The sequence below is a fragment of the Mus pahari genome, chromosome 11, assembly GCF_900095145.1.
Source record: "Mus pahari chromosome 11, PAHARI_EIJ_v1.1, whole genome shotgun sequence".
Lineage (NCBI taxonomy): Eukaryota > Metazoa > Chordata > Mammalia > Rodentia > Muridae > Mus > Mus pahari.
Genome location: NC_034600.1, coordinates 37,385,333 through 37,401,616, shown reverse-complemented (window position 1 = coordinate 37,401,616; position 16,284 = coordinate 37,385,333). Strand labels below are relative to the sequence as shown.

The 16,284-nt window shown below is 36.4% G+C and overlaps 1 protein-coding gene and 1 non-coding gene across 5 annotated transcripts in view; one reads left to right on the top strand and one right to left on the bottom strand.

The window, feature by feature from the left end:
* Kif2a (kinesin family member 2A) overlaps positions 1-16,245 on the top strand; it is a 61,318-nt gene extending 45,073 nt beyond the window's left edge. For 2 of the 4 annotated variants that reach the window (XM_029543957.1, XM_021208790.2), the window contains exons 11-21: positions 269-332; positions 1,423-1,514; positions 2,830-2,972; positions 3,101-3,305; positions 4,320-4,430; positions 5,201-5,268; positions 9,933-10,046; positions 11,066-11,216; positions 12,260-12,361; positions 12,913-13,048; positions 15,383-16,245. In XM_029543957.1, the coding sequence (XP_029399817.1) occupies positions 269-332; positions 1,423-1,514; positions 2,830-2,972; positions 3,101-3,305; positions 4,320-4,430; positions 5,201-5,268; positions 9,933-10,046; positions 11,066-11,216; positions 12,260-12,361; positions 12,913-13,048; positions 15,383-15,468 (1,272 nt within the window). In that variant the 3' untranslated portion in view covers positions 15,469-16,245. The remainder of the gene's footprint in view (positions 1-268; positions 333-1,422; positions 1,515-2,829; positions 2,973-3,100; positions 3,306-4,319; positions 4,431-5,200; positions 5,269-9,932; positions 10,047-11,065; positions 11,217-12,259; positions 12,362-12,912; positions 13,049-15,382) is intronic. The other 2 variants (XM_021208787.2, XM_021208786.2) reach the window with 2 other exon arrangements.
* Positions 3,606-3,728, bottom strand: LOC115065018. Its single transcript, XR_003844824.1, has one exon. It is a non-coding gene; the product is annotated as a small nucleolar RNA SNORA26 (small nucleolar RNA).
* Positions 16,246-16,284: the final 39 nt, after the last annotated feature.

Below are 16,284 nucleotides of genomic sequence, written 5' to 3'. Positions count from 1 at the left end.
TCATGGGCCTGGAACTACCAAGTAAGCTAGACGGGCTGTCCCGGAAGCCCTGGGCATCTGTTTGTCTCCACTTTCCCAACTCTGGGATTATAATCATGTAGGTATACTATGCTTGGATTATGTTACGTGGCTTCTGGGGATAGAACCCAGGTTCCCATATTTGTGTGACATGTACTTTATGGACTGAGTTATCACCCCAACCCCAAGACTTAAATTCTTAGAATCTATTCCTGAATGGGTCTGTTCTTTATTTTCTTTCCAAATGTAGACTATGGGTGGTGACTTTTCAGGAAAGAACCAGGATTGTTCTAAGGGAATTTATGCATTAGCAGGTAAGCTTATGTGTACATAGCTTATGATATTCTTGAATATTATTCAGGCCTGTTTGAATAAGACTTTTTATTTTCATTTTTGTATATACAAATATACATTTTGTGTATTTGTGCACACAAATAATTATATACACAATATATTAGATCAACTGTTGGATTTCAGATTTTTTGAAAAGAAATGTGAGGTCACGGTCAGACATGGTGGCGCATACCTATAATCCTAGTACTTAGGAGGTGAAGGCCAGATCATCTGGGTTCACAGCCATCCTCAGCTGCATAGCAAATTTGAGGCCAACCATGGCTATCTGAGATCCTGTTTCACAAAAGACAAAGTCATAAAAGAAATGTAAGTTTAAGCTCTTGGTGAAAAATAAACTTAAATATAATCTGTTAGAGATTACTGTGAATTATGCAGTGGCTAATTGTTACTGGATCATACACAGACACACACACACACAGAGAGAGACACAGACACACACACAGCTCTTGAGTTAGGTGTTCATGTGTTTTAAGCTGACCTCAATCTTCCTATGTAGCTGAGGAGTACCTTGAATTTCTGTTTCTTCTTTCTCTAACATCTGAATGCTGGGATGACAGTAGGGTATATCAGTCTGCCTGATTTGTGGTACAGTGCTGCAGACTGGTCCCTGGGTTTTGTGCATGCTAGGCAGACACTAGCAGCTGAGCTTCATGATGACCCCTTTCAAGGATAAATAGTAGCATCCTTTCATGGAATGTAAAAGAGAATAGCTTCTTTTACAACTTTTTTTTTTTTTAAAGATTTATTTATTATTATATTTAAGTACATTGTAGCTGTCTTCAGACACACCAGAAGAGGGCATCAGATCTCATTTTTGGATGGTTGTGAGCCACCATGTGGTTGTTGGGATTTGAACTCATGACCTTTGGAAGAGCAGTCAGTGCTCTTAACCGCTGAGCCATCTCTCCAGCCCCACAACTTTATTTTTTAATCTAATGCTTTAATATTTTTATTGACACAACCTGATATTAACTGATTCTTCTAAAAATAGAAAAGAAATTTATAAAATTGCTGTATCTTAACAAACTTCATATATGAAATTTTTGACAGCCCGAGATGTCTTTTTAATGCTGAAGAAGCCAAACTATAAGAAACTAGAACTTCAAGTATATGCAACATTTTTTGAAATTTATAGTGGAAAGGTATGTAAGTTTTGTTTTTTTTTTTTTTTGTGTGTGTGTGTGTATGGGAGTGGTTATATAAGTGCATGTATGTGGGTATGCATGTGTGTACGTGGATGTGTGTGCATCTACACATGTGTCTTAGGGTTTTTATTCCTGTACAAACATCATGACCAAGAAGCAAGTTGGGGAGGAAAGGGTTTATTCAGCTTACTCTTTCATACTGCTGTTCATCACCAAAGGAAGTCAGGACTGGAACTCAAGCAGGGCAGGAAGCAGGAGCTGATGCAGAGCCATAGAGGGATGTTCTTTACTGGCTTGCTTCCTCTGGCTTGCTCAGCTTGCTTTCTTATAGAACCCAAGAGTATCAGCCCAGAGATGGCACCACCCATAAGGGGCCCTCCCCCCTTGATCACTAATTGAGAAAATGCCCCACAGCTGGATCTCTTGGCGGCACTTCCCCAGCTAAAGCTCCTTTCTCAGTGACAACTCCAGCTGTGTCAAGTTGACACCTAAAACCAGCCAGCACAGCATGTGTACATGTAGAGGCCGGCAGTCAGCCTCAGGTGTTACGTCTCAGGGGCTGTACTTGTATTTTTGAGCTGTGGCCTGCAGCTGAACGGTTAGGATAGGCTAGATGGTCACTGTGCCCCAGGGTCTCCATGTGCCCAGTACTGTGACTGATGTACTGTTTTATTTCTGGGGCTCAAACTCAGGTCCTTGTACTGGTTTGGCAAGTTGTCTTCCAGTTCCCAGTAAACAAACAAACAAAAAGTGGGGGCTAGAGAGATGGTTCAGCAGCTGAGCACCGACTGCTCTTCTGAAGGTCCTGAGTTAAAATCTCAGCAACCACATGGTGGCTTACAACTGTCCGTAATGAGATGACTCCCTCTTCTGGAGTGTCTGAAGACAACTACAGTGTACTTACATATAATAAATAAATAAATCTTTTTTTAAAAATGTGGTTTTATATATATATATATATATATATATATATATATATATATATATGTGTGTGTGTGTGTGTGTGTATGTGTGTGTGTGATACATATATATACATATATACACACATATACATATATGTTTTTAACATGTGTCTATTCATATATATTAGCCATTTTTAAGTATACAGTTTGCTGGTATTAAGTATACTGCTTTGCTTTGTGACCTTCACTACCACAAGATTTATATGATTATAAATATAATAGTTGATGTCTTTTTAAGCTTTCAATGTTGGACATTGTTCTGAAAATAATAGTTTTATTACTTTTAGACTCCCTTTTGTAGAGGTGATTTCTTAAAGCTAATTTTCTAATTCAAATATGGTTTTCTACAGGTGTTTGACTTATTAAATAGGAAAACAAAATTAAGAGTACTAGAAGATGGGAAGCAGCAGGTACAAGTGGTGGGACTGCAGGAACGGGAGGTGAAGTGTGTGGAGGATGTGCTGAAGCTCATCGACATAGGCAACAGCTGCAGGTGAGCCTCACAGGAACTCTGTGGCAGGTTATCTGGGTTTATCGTACTGGCAAAGCCAAAAGAAAAGACTTCGGAGAACATGTAGATAAAAGTGTTAATGTGTCACTGTGTCCTTAATCACATTGTAGAACATCTGGCCAAACGTCTGCAAATGCACATTCATCTCGGAGTCATGCAGTGTTTCAGATCATTCTAAGAAGGAAGGGAAAACTACATGGTAAATTTTCTCTCATTGACCTGGCTGGGAACGAAAGAGGAGCTGATACATCCAGTGCAGACAGGCAAACCAGGCTTGAAGGTGCTGAAATTAATAAAAGCCTTTTAGCACTCAAGGTAAATAAAATGTAATTATGAAAGGCCTTTTACTTCTCACCTTAAGTTTGATTACTCAGTTGTAAAAAACCTGTATTACCTTATAAAAGAGAAGGTTTACAAATTTAAATTTTCATACTGGATGTTAAAGATTTTATTCGATGTAGAATTTTTCCATGCACATATTTTTATTGTTCTTAAACAAGTTAACGGAAAAAAAATTGACAGGCCATTTCTGCGATTGCTTAGCTAGACTATAAAAGGGCTATAGTCAGCCTGGCTTTTGTAGTGGTGCAAACAACTATGGAATTGAGCTAAGAAAAATTTCCCATCAGGACCCAAAAAGGAGGTCTACAGTGTCCTCTCTGGGTCTTTCAGAGAGCTCCTTTACCCTGCTGTATTAGCCTCTTAAATACCCACAGGCAGCAGCCTTAAAGGGGGTAGGAGAAGGTGAAAAATGGTTTCAAACAAAAAATAAAAAGCAGAATACTGTTACCAAAAGCAAACAAGCGAAACTAGACGTGGTGGCGCACACCTTTAATCCCAGCACTCGGGAGGCAGAGGCAGGCAGATTTCTGAGTTCAAGGCCAGTCTGGTCTACAGAGTGAGTTCCAGGACAGCCAGGGCTATACAGATAAACCCTGTCTGGAAAAACCAAAAAAAAAAAAAAAGTAACTTGGGCCAAAATAATTTAAAGGGCTATTATATTGTTTCACTGACTAGAAAATCAGAAATAGGAAGGATTACAATAAGGCCACTGTAGCTTTGGGTATCCCATTTTAAAATCTCAACTTCTTACAACTTTCCTGTTAACTGAAATTTGAACACTGGTCATGTTTTCAGACTTTAGAATAATTCAGGTTTGTTTTTGCTCTTACACATTTTCCTGAATTAATATTTAAGAAGCCATTGTTAAGTACTGTAAAACTTAGAAATTTCAGAGCTCATTAGGCCTTAAGAAACCTCAGTAAAATATTGCTTAAAATGATTCTTTAATAAGGCGTAATTGGTAAGAAATGTTTCCTTGTTTTTTAGGAGTGCATCCGAGCCTTAGGTAGAAACAAACCCCATACGCCTTTCCGAGCAAGCAAACTCACTCAGGTGCTGAGAGATTCCTTCATAGGTGAAAATTCTCGCACCTGCATGGTAAGGGGGCTTGGATTTGTTGTTGTTTGTTTTGGATTTGCTTTTATTTTTATCTTGAAGGAATAAAAATAAAAATAGATGGAAGTTTTAGATTTTTGCTAATTATAATTAATTCTTCTTCTGTTTAGATAGATTACATTTAAGCTGTGGTCCTACTAATTTGTTGGAAAGTACTGTATTGCAGCTGTAACACTTTTCAATTCTAACATCTGAATACTTCATTTAGGGGATGTTAACTTACTCGCAGGTTCTTATTTCCCTGGTGGGGATGGTAACAAACCTCTCTTCGTATTGCTTACAGTTTGTTGTATTCATGGCAAGCTAGATAATCCACCAGAGGTTTGTGCAGTTGTGTGCTTCTCCCTCAGTCTTCTCTCTTTCTTATAGGACAGCTTACCTTTTCCAGCTACTAGCCCTCCACTCCCAAACAGCCGTTCATCAAGGAACTCTCAACCTTAGTAGTCCTGTGTGACATTACTGGGGTGTTGTCTCTGGAAGAATACTGTCCCGTTAGTAAAGTAAAAATAGGTGGAGGTCCAATCTGTATTGTTCTTTTTCTAAATGTTTGCCTTCAGCTTCTGCTGGATTTTAAATGACCTCGAGAAAATTTGTAACTAGATTGTATAATGGTTATACGTAATAAATAGATCTTAGAGTTAGATACCAACATAAACATTTAAAAGTAGATTGTAAGATTAGTTCTTACTGAGCTATTTGTCAGAATTATTGTCTTGATTATTTATGATTTTATCTTTGCTTCCCCTTTATAGATTGCCACAATCTCTCCAGGAATGGCATCCTGTGAAAATACTCTTAATACGTTAAGATATGCAAATAGGTATGAAAGCAATTCCTACATTTTAAAATTTGAAACCCAGTATATTAGAGTAGTATATAGTGTGTCTCTCTGTGCCTGCTAGGGAAACCAGGTAGGGTGACACAAACCTGCAGTTGTAGCCTTTGATGCTACTGAGGCAGAATGGTCACCCGTGCCATGATATTTCTAACCTTTGCCATGAAATCTGTGTCACAGACACCAGAGGACTCCAGAGAGCAGGTTTTATCACATTTTTCTTTATATTTTCTTTAACATTCAAAATCGTTTTGTAAAATTGAAAAAAAATAAGTAGAAAAAATGTTGTATAATTAGGTAAGACTGACATCTTTTATTAAAATTGACCTTTTTGTCCCAAAATGTGGTTATATTTTTCCATTTCAACATGTTATGATTCATAATATTTTACTACATATCAGTGATAGAAATTCTTATATGATTATTATATATTTGTATTATATAATAAATATTTTTATATACTATTAGAAATTAGGGACTTAACCTCTTAAATTCTGCTTTATGCTAGAATTATTCCTGATTGTATCCAATGAAATACACAAATATAGGCATACATGTGTTATCTATGTGATAGCAGTTTTTTTCTGGTGCTGCATAGGGATATGTTCTGTACACCAGGAACATTTCCAACTTTAGTAAATAACTGAGTTGTTACATATGAACCAACACTGAGAACTAAAAGTGTTAATGCCTTACACTCATGATAGTTTCAGATGCCCTTGGAATTCTGAGTTATGATAGAATTGCTATTTTGTAGTTGTCCCCCCTACACACACACACACACACACACACTCTTGTTTGGGGTGACTATTTGCATAATTTTATAAATACATTTATATTTGAGAATCTAATACATGTGTACAGTATTTTGATGACACTCCACACGTACCCCTCCCCCTAACTCATCTGGATCTACTCTTTGCTCCTGAAGGTTTAAATGTCTATAATGATGTTACACTTAAAATTTTAGCCTACAGATAAATTTCTTTATGGCCTACTTCTAATATGGAAATTGTCTTAATTTTTTTCAAAAGCATATTTTTTCTTGTTTAGTCTAAATAGAATTTATTTTCCATCTTTTTAAAAATATAAATTCTTATACATAGAAAAGTACTTAAAAACTGGCCAGGCAGTGGTGATGTGCGCCTTAATCCCAGCACTGGGGAGGCAGAGGCAGGCAGAGTTTATTGTCATTTGAAAAATCGCTTCAGCTCAAGCCAGGTGTTGGTGGTACATGCCTTTAATCCCAGCACCCAGGAGTCAGATGCAGGGGGCTCTCTCAGCTAGGGCTATATATACAAACTCTAGATAGAAAGCTTCCCCCTCTCCCAAAAATCTCTTTAAGTTGAAACAAAAGAAGAATCTGGGAAGCAGCTCTTAACTAGCTTTCAGAAAAGTTTTGATGTGTTTCTTCAGAAAAGACAATGGCTTAAGCCTATTGCTCTTTACCTTGAGGTCACCTGAGTTCTTTAAAATAATTTTGTTTTTATTTTTAAACAGTTGTTTTCATACCTATAAATGTACCTTTGAGTAACATTAATAGCTATATTTTGATTATTCTTTTAGGCTTCTATTGTACTTCTTTTGTTTCAGCTGAAGAGATTTGTAAATGATAGTAAGGATTGTTAAGAAGCACTAGCTGATTAGCCAAGGGATGTAACTCGGAGTTTATGATTGCTAGTGTGAAGTAAGCCCTGGGTTCTCTCCTCATTCCGTGGGGGAAAAATATACAAAAGTACAAAGTATAATAGCTACTTAAAATACAAAATATAATAGCTACTTAAAATATAATAAAGCTTTAAGTAGGTTCAATTTTTAATAACTTTTAAAGTTTAAACATGAGTTCCTAGTTACAGAATTATTGTCTTTTAATTAATTTTTTTAGTATGTAGGAGATTTTAAAAATGGTATTTAGATGCTTTTCCCAGAGTTAGTCACAGAGGAATAGGGAATACTTTTTGTGGTAGATTCTTATTACAGAATCAAAGACAAAAATTGTTTTAGATAGCTGATAGAATTAAAACAAAACCCCTCCATGTCTTAGAACTTTAGCCAAAAAAATTCCTGTTAACGTAAAGTTACTATATACAGTGAGATCTCAAGCTTTTCAGAGTTTTGACTACTGAGAACAGGAGTTTGAGGTATTTTGCTAACCCAAGCTGTCCTCCCATCTCACTGTATCTGAGGATGACCTTAAATTCCTGTGTTCTTGCCTCTGCCTTCCCATTGCTGAAGAGAGATGTGTACCATTGTGCCTTGCTAGATATTAAGGGATTTTTACTATATACTCTGTTGTCCTAGAGATTGTTCTAGGGCTTTGACCATTCTCATTCTGGACAAATGCTCTATAACAAGCTACATCCCCAGCCTGGAAATGGTTTACTTCTTTTTTAAGACTCAGCATGGAGATGGAAGAAGAGTTCTTAGGGCAAAGTATCTGCCTCCCTACTTCCTGGCACCAAAGGCTTATTAATGTGCTCTCTTTTCCTTACCTTTAGCATGGTGAGATCAATGACCATACCGGTATTAAAGGACTGTTGAGTACTGAGAGAAGTCATCTTTGTAAAATGTTGAGCCCAGCTCAGCACTTGGAAAATATTTTTTAGTCTATTTTAGTTAAAACTATATATTTTAGAAGTGTTTTATGGGAGTTTGGGGATAGTTTATAACAAAGCATATTGGAGTCAGTAATCAAGATGGTAAATCCAATTCAGTCAACTTATAAAATTGAGATGTACTGTCAGGTATGTGGCACTTACCTGTAAGCCTGGCAGGTCAGAGAGGATGCAGGAGGATCAGGAGTTTATGGTCATCTTTAGCTACACAGAAGCCTCCAGAAGAAAAAAGAACGAAATATGGAACAGAAAGAATAGTGAGGGAGTGGCTGTTCCAAGAAGAAAAGCTGTACTAGATGCTCCTGAATCGGTTTTAATATACATATTATAGTTTGGCTTGCACAGGAGGATTTGTAATAGAGGAAAATTCTGTGGGTGACACTAAGAGTGTTTCTCAGTGAGGAGATTCTGAAGCATGTAAGAAATATATGTGTACATACATACATGCATACATACATACATACACATACATAGATACCTCCAGGAAAAGGGTAAAGAAACAATCTGATACTAAACCTTCAACAGTGAATGAATATAAGTAGAAGTTTGTATGTATGTTCGTTTGATCTGTATGAAATTAATAATACTTAACTAGGTTTTGGCTTATGAAAAAAGATATGTAGTTTGACCTAAGAAAAATAGAATTCACATAGTATCTTAAATGGCATAGAAAGAATTTGGACTCGAGTAAGTTGTACTTTAGTTATACCATATTCTTTCTGAATAACATCAAATGACATGCTTGATTTATTAAAGTCAGTTTCTCATCTGTGAAATGAAGATAACATAAGATTCTTACCAGGTCTATATAATGCCTAGAAATTATAAAATCTAGTACTTCAAAAATAACAGTATTATAAAATGTCATGTGATGCAAGATGTCTATAATTCAGTTATATGCAACTGTTATAGTCAGCAAAAATATGTTGAAATTCCATTCCTAAAACATTTACCTCCCACATTCATAATCAGTCACCAACCACAAAACAGTAACCATCTTATCCTTTCAGTCATATGAAGGCTTCATAGCTAATGCAGTTCTAAATGGGTTAGAGCTAACACATTGCAAGCCCTGAATACCCTAAGACATTATAATGAATTTCATTCTCACATCTGGTTTGGGGAGCAGTGTAAAAAGCTGCGGTCTCAGGGCTGGGAAGATGGTTCACATGGTAAAGTGCTTGCTGCTCAAGCACGAGGACCTGAAGTTGGATCCCCAGCATGTATGTAAGAAGCTGAGCACAACAGCAAGCCCTAGAGCCGGGAGACAGGAGGAAAACAGGCCAGCTGAGCAAGCCACATTGTTGAGCAACAGGCCTGGTTGAGTCTTGGTCTCAGCAAATAAAATGGACAACGTTGTCATTCCATATCAACTGTTAATATCCACATACACATATATGTGTGTGTATGACACTGGGATGCACACAGGCATGCATATGTGCGCACGAGCACACACACACACAATGTTGATTAATTGAGGCTGATAAAATATGCTGCTGGGGGGCTGGTGAGATGGCTCAACGGTTAAGAGTGCCGACTGCTCTTCCAGAGGTCCTGAGTTCAAATCCCAGCAACCACATGGTGGCTCACAACCATCTGTAACAAAATCTGATGTTCTTTTCTGGGGTGTCTGAAGACAGCTACAGTGTACTTACATATAATAAATAAATTTTTTTAAAAAAAAAAATGCTGCTGTCCACATGAAGAAATTAGATTGATTGGGTCATGTAGTTAAAGCAAGGGACCTTGAGATTCAGGTAACCTTACCACGAGAAGTTTCTAGGAAAATTTATGAGAAAAGGGAGAAGTAAACTAGAAGGGAAAGATTTGGGGTTTTCTGTTTTGTTTTGGTTTTTTTTTTTTCCCTTTTTCTTTCTATTTTCTTAGGTGGGGATCAATAAAACATAAGTGTCGGAACCTATTTATGAAATCATATTCTAAAATAATGTAGATACTCTTTCTAAACAAAAGTTGAACTGTGCATTGCTGTGTCTACCAAGAGCTCTCTTAATTCTCACTGTTTTGGTACTGCAGAGTAAAGGAGTTTGGAATTAGTCCTTCAGACATTCCCTTCTCCCAGGGTAGTGGCAGTCGCCCTGGTCTCTCTCCTTCTTACGATTATGACGACTTTTCTCCTTCAATTACCAGGTCTTGCTTCATTCTATACTTAAGATTTTTCTTTGACTAGCTTGTTTTGAATTGTGCTGCATATAAACATTTCATTTTTTACTTTTGTTCCAAGCCATTTTTCATTTTCATTTAGCAGGTGGTGGTTGTACTGCATGATCTGCATTTTTATGTCCTTTATTACTTTTCTTTAAAAAGTTTATTTAGAATTTAAAGTCCCATACTTCTGTGTTTTTTTTTAAAAAAGATGATGTCACTTTTGTATATTTGTCTTTATTGTGTGATAGTTTCTTACCTGCAAGGAGATACTGATCCTTGTGATTCAGAAAGTATATCCTTTTTTAAAGTGTGTTAAGTAGGAAGTATAGCTTTAAGAAATGACATAGGGGCTGGTGAAATGGCTCAGTGGGTAAGAGCACCCGACTGCTCTTCCAAAGGTCCGGAGTTCAAATCCCAGCAACCACATGGTGGCTCATAACCATCCGTAACAAGATCTGACGCCCTCTTCTGGAGTGTCTGAAGACAGCTACAGTGTACTTACATATAATAAATAATAAAACTTAAAAAAAAAAGAAAGAAAGAAATGACATAATATTCTCATGATCTTTAGGCACTGAGCTGGTCATGGTGGCACAGACCTTTAATGCCAATACTTGGGAGGTAGATACAAGCATATCCTTTAAGTTTGAGGCCACCCTGTGTGGTCTGCAAATGACATCCAGGCATACATAGTGAGACCCTGTCTTAATAACTTAGCAGAATGAAATTATTTCTTATAATTATAGCTTATTTCTTTAAAATATTTAATATGTATACTTTGCTAACTTTCCCTGATTATGAACAATAATTACAGTTGAAGTAAGCATAAAGTTGTTTAAACAAGCATTAAACAAATGCACAGATTTCAGAAAAATTTGACCTATAAAGTGACATCATCAGTCTTACTATGCTAATTGAATTGCTTTTGTATTGAAATGGTTCTTTTCTTGTTTGTGTGCATGAGTCTTTGATAATTTTAGATATCTTTTATGTATTTATAGGGTGAAAGAATTGACTGTAGATCCAACTGCTGCTGGTGATGTCCGTCCAATAATGCACCATCCACCAAGCCAGATTGATGACTTAGAGACACAGTGGGGTGTGGGGAGTTCCCCTCAGAGAGATGATCTAAAACTTCTCTGTGAACAAAATGTGAGTGACATAATCTCATTGTTATGGATCTAACCTTAGTTTGCTTCATCCATAGCAGAACATAATTGAACACTGTCACCTAGCACAGGGATCCACAAGTCCATCCTGTGCCCAAAGCAACTGTCTGTTCAAATAAGTACAGTTTTACTGGAATATAGCTGTGCTTTTCTGGCTGATTCTTATCACAGTGGCAGTGACAGAATGTAAGCTTATGAATCCAAAATAATTCCCTGGCTTACTAGCTCTCTGATAATAGCTTATTTAGTTTTCATATTTTATGCCTATATTAAAATTTAGTGACTAAATAATTTAAGATTATATATAAGTATATCATATATAAATCTTTGTAAAAAATCTGTCAACATAATTATATGCATTAAACAGTAACTATTAAAAATTACAGTGACTCAGTGGGTAAAAAGCTTGTTGAAGTAGGAAGACCACCTGTCTTCTCAGCACTTGAATTGCAGGGTGCCTGAGCTACATAGTATCAGGCTAGCCAGGGGACAGAGCAAGATCCTGCTCTTTTTCAGAAAGAAAAATTGAAGTATGGTCTCTGTGTGCTTGTTGATTTCATGCTGTCATAAAGTCATGCATGTGAAAGAAATTGTTAGAGAAACCAGCACAAACTAGTAAAATCTGAAATGAACTCAGAGAAAAGCTGGACTGTTCCAAGAGACATTTTTTAGGACACATCTGCAAATAATAATAAGTTCCTAAGTGAAAATTAATTTACTTACAAGTTGGTTGATTTACTTAGACTTACATTATTTCGACCCAGAGAAAGAAATTGTGGCTTTTCTTCTTCTATTAATAGTTTTTTTTCCATTTGTCCCCAAACTTTAATTTGCCTTTCTAAAAAGACTGCAAACCTGTTTTGAGTCTGGGCTTATAACTCAGTGGTAGAATATGAATTGGTTTTAAAGACTCATGAGTTTCTGAGAAGGCTCCCATGGAAGGAGAAAAGTAAAAATAAAACTTAATGACATTTAAAAATACTAAGCTCTAGTATTTTTAATACTTTTTAAACTTTGTGTTTTAAGGAAGAAGAAGTTTCTCCACAACTGTTCACTTTCCATGAAGCTGTCTCCCAGATGGTAGAGATGGAAGAGCAGGTTGTGGAAGATCATAGGGCAGTGTTACAGGTATGTAAGAAAGGCTTCTGGCAAACAGGCCTTAACCTAATCAGAACTTTCCTTATACTTTGAAAATTACTTAATTGTATATGTTTGTATTTGTAGGGCATGTGGTAGTAAATATCTTTCTGCAGTGTTTTTCTTTAGTATAATGAACAGGCTGGGTGTTGGTGGCTCACACTTTTAATCCCAGCACTTGAGAGGTAGAGGCAGATGGATTTCTGTGAGTTCAAAGACAGCCAGGACTACACAGAGAAACCCTGTGTTGAAAAATGGGATAGAACAAAGAAATGCATACATAGAATAATAATAAATTTAATGAACAGGTCTGAGGATGTAGTTCAGTGGTTGGATGCTTGCCTACCATTCACAAAGCATGCGAGGGTTCATTCCCTAGTTAAAAAAATAGTTTATGAAAATAATTTGACTGAATAAAGATGACATGTCTAACATTTTTGAGAACATCAGTTTAAGTATGTTTGAGAATTCAGTGTGTCTGATAGGATAGATATTTGTGAAACAACACTTTACAAGTTTTTGTATTGAATTTCTATTGTTAGGAATCCATTCGCTGGATAGAAGATGAAAAGGCTCTCCTAGAGATGACTGAAGAAGTAGACTATGATGTAGACTCATATGCTACACAACTTGAAGCTATTCTTGAGCAAAAAATAGACATTTTAACTGAGTTACGAGGTAACTTATTTTCCATCTTTGTGCTTATTTGAACTTTGCATGGTATTAGGATGTGTAGTAATGAGGTTTTGTACGGTGACATACAAAGCAAAGATTGTTATAGACAATTTTGCCACCTTCGTTTAAAATGTATTTCATTGCTTCTCTTAAAACAATAATTAACAAAACAGCTTCAAGGATGATTCTGTGGGTGGGAAGTACTTGATTTTTAGTGAGACCCCAGTTTTGATCGCTATAGCCCATGTAAAGAAAGGTTAGGTGCAGTCACACACACCTGTTGTCACAGTGTTCTGTGGTAAGCTGGAAGGGAGGCAGAGACATAAAAACCCTGCAAGTCCCGGAGTGGTCTATGCCATGGTAAACAACAGAGACGTTCTTTCAACATCTTCATGGAAAGTAACTATCTACAGAGGCTGATTGGTTAGAATTTCCATGATATGGAGAAGTTGGAATGTTACAGATCCTCAGCCTCTTGACAGTTCTCTAACCCCCAGTAAAGAGTCCTTCCCAGTTCACTTCTGTGTTGGATCTAACTTTGTGTAACTAGCAGACAAAAGCACACCTAACATCTTGATAAACTGAAAAGATAAATGTTATGAGATAGTATCTGAAGCCCACAGTGGAGATTTCTCCCTGGCTGAACCCCACCTTTCAGATGTTTCCACCAGTGTATTTAAAAAAAAAAAAAAAAAATGGCTTCCTGACTTTCTTTGTTCCATTACTAGAAAACCTTCATAAAATTATTTGTACTTGAAACATGGAAACCAAATGGTAACCTAAATCTGTGTCCTAGGCCATTGCCACTCATATTTGGCTCCAGAATACACATCTCCCATCTCCATTGACAGAGGCAAGGAACGTGTTCCTCTGAACACTAAAGCACTTCTGTACTCACAGAACACGCACACTGATGCCCTGTACATCATACATATACAAAGATTAATACAAAATTACCTTTCCATTATCTCTAATCATGTTTCACTATCTTTCTGCCTGTGTACCTTTAAAAGTACCTTATATATATTGATTTTGCTCTTGCTTCCCTCAATATTCATGTGTGTGTACATGAAATTCCTACTTTCAGCCACAGATTTGCAGCATAAAATTGTCAAGCAAGCCCTTCATGAAATTGGTGATTGGACATCATGTCAAATATGGTCATTAGCGACTGTTTCAGAAATGTTAATTTTGTAAAATACTATTTCTTTTTCTTTGTTTTGGTTTTTTTTTTTTTTTTTTGTAGACAGGGTTTCTCTGTATAGCCCTGGCTGTCTTGAAACTCACTCTGTAGACCAGGCTGGCCTTGAACTCAGAAATCCGCCTGTCTCTGCCTCCCAAGTGCTGGGATTAAAGGTGTGTGCCACCACTGCCCAGCAAAATACTATATTTCTAAAAGGGAAACTTAAGCTTAACTTTTTTTCACATGTAGGTCTCACCACACAGTATTACATGTTGTAATGATTGAACCCAGGGCCCCCTGCATACCACAGATACATTGCAGCAGCAGCAGAATTCCATACCTATTGTTATTGTTTAGATCTCAAATGTTCTAAACATTGTTTGTTGAGGGGGTGTGGTGCTGTCCCATGCAAAGTAAACTGTTTGAGTATTCTTGCTTATAAGCATTTATCCACTAGAGCACAGCACCATACCAGTTGTGAAAACTAAAACACCTCTAGACATGACTAAGTGTTCCTGGGAAAAGCTACTTCCATTTGAGCACCATTGATGTAGAAAAATGTCTCATTTCCATAACTCCTTGTAATTTAATAATTTATTAACCTATTGGTAACCTATTGGTAACCATTGATGTAGAAAAATGTCTCATTTCCATAACTCCTTGTAATTTAATAATTTATTAACCTATTGGTAACCTGGACAATAAAAGGTAATAGATAGAATATGGAAGAGTAGTTATGTGTTGTTCTGTTAACTTCTCTCATAATCCCTGATGAGAAAATAGATAATTAATTTTTTGAAATCAGGTTTTAAATTTTCATACTAAAAATGGTGTATAGGAATGAGTAGAAATGCCATAATACTGAAAGGAGTATCTGCTTTAATCTGAGTAAGATGCATCATTTCCCTTTTAGATAGGATTACATTAAACATTTAAATCCTTCCTATATTCTCAAAAGAATTAGAAACAGACTAAACTCAATAGTATAAAATGTGTATAAGAGAAACTGGTCGAAAATAAAGTTTCTACTAGGTAGAGTTATGCACAGCTATGAATTGAGCACAGCTATAAGGTACTTGATAAACACTATGAAAGTTGTGCATTGTACTGCTTATTTTACAATACTTACTCCCTTGTTCTTTTCTTATTCCAAGATAAAGTGAAATCTTTTCGAGCAGCACTACAAGAAGAAGAACAAGCAAGCAAGCAAATTAACCCCAAGAGGCCCCGAGCCCTCTAAGTTGGTATTTGCTACTAAAGGCTCCCCCAGTACTGTTAACAAATGGTGGTCCCACTGTAAAGGCCACTTGAACGTTTTTGAAATCTTAAGTGTGTGAAAATATCTTGTTTTTCATCTGAATGACATTTCAGTTTTGTGAAACACTCCTTTGTCGACAAAATGCTTCTAGACCAAGAGGAACAACTAACAATTCAGATTAGTGAAGTATTTTGTTTCATTTGCCCAAATAGTGATTGCTTTTGGATATCCTTGCCAATTTTATTTAAAGATTGTGGAAGTAATCCAGAAGTGGAAGATAGGGGAAGCCACAGAATTTCCTTTAACTCACATCAATTTTCATAGCAAGACTGAGCAGTTTTGAATCCTTTGCGTGCATGCATACCTCATCAGTGATTGTACATACTTTGCCGACTCCTAGAGACAGTTGTGCTTACTCATCCTTCTGTGCCTTGACTAAGGCTATTGACCCTAGATTTCTAAAACAGCCAAGATAAATTACATTCCTTATTTGTAACTGTAAATTACCTTTACTGTGTGTACATTTTTACTGTATTTGAGGCATTTTTTTTGTGTGTGTGACTAGTTAATTTTGCAGGATGTGCCATATCAATTGAACGGAACTAAAGTCTGTGACAGTGGACATAGCTGCTGGACCATTCCATCTTATATGTAAAGAAATCTGGAATTATGTGATTATAATTTTCTTAGCATTTTCTTTGTAAAAAAACTAAAATATAAACTAGTTGGTGTATAATAAAAAGTTAAGAAATTCTGAGAGTTTTATCTTAGGGTATATATATATATACACATATATAT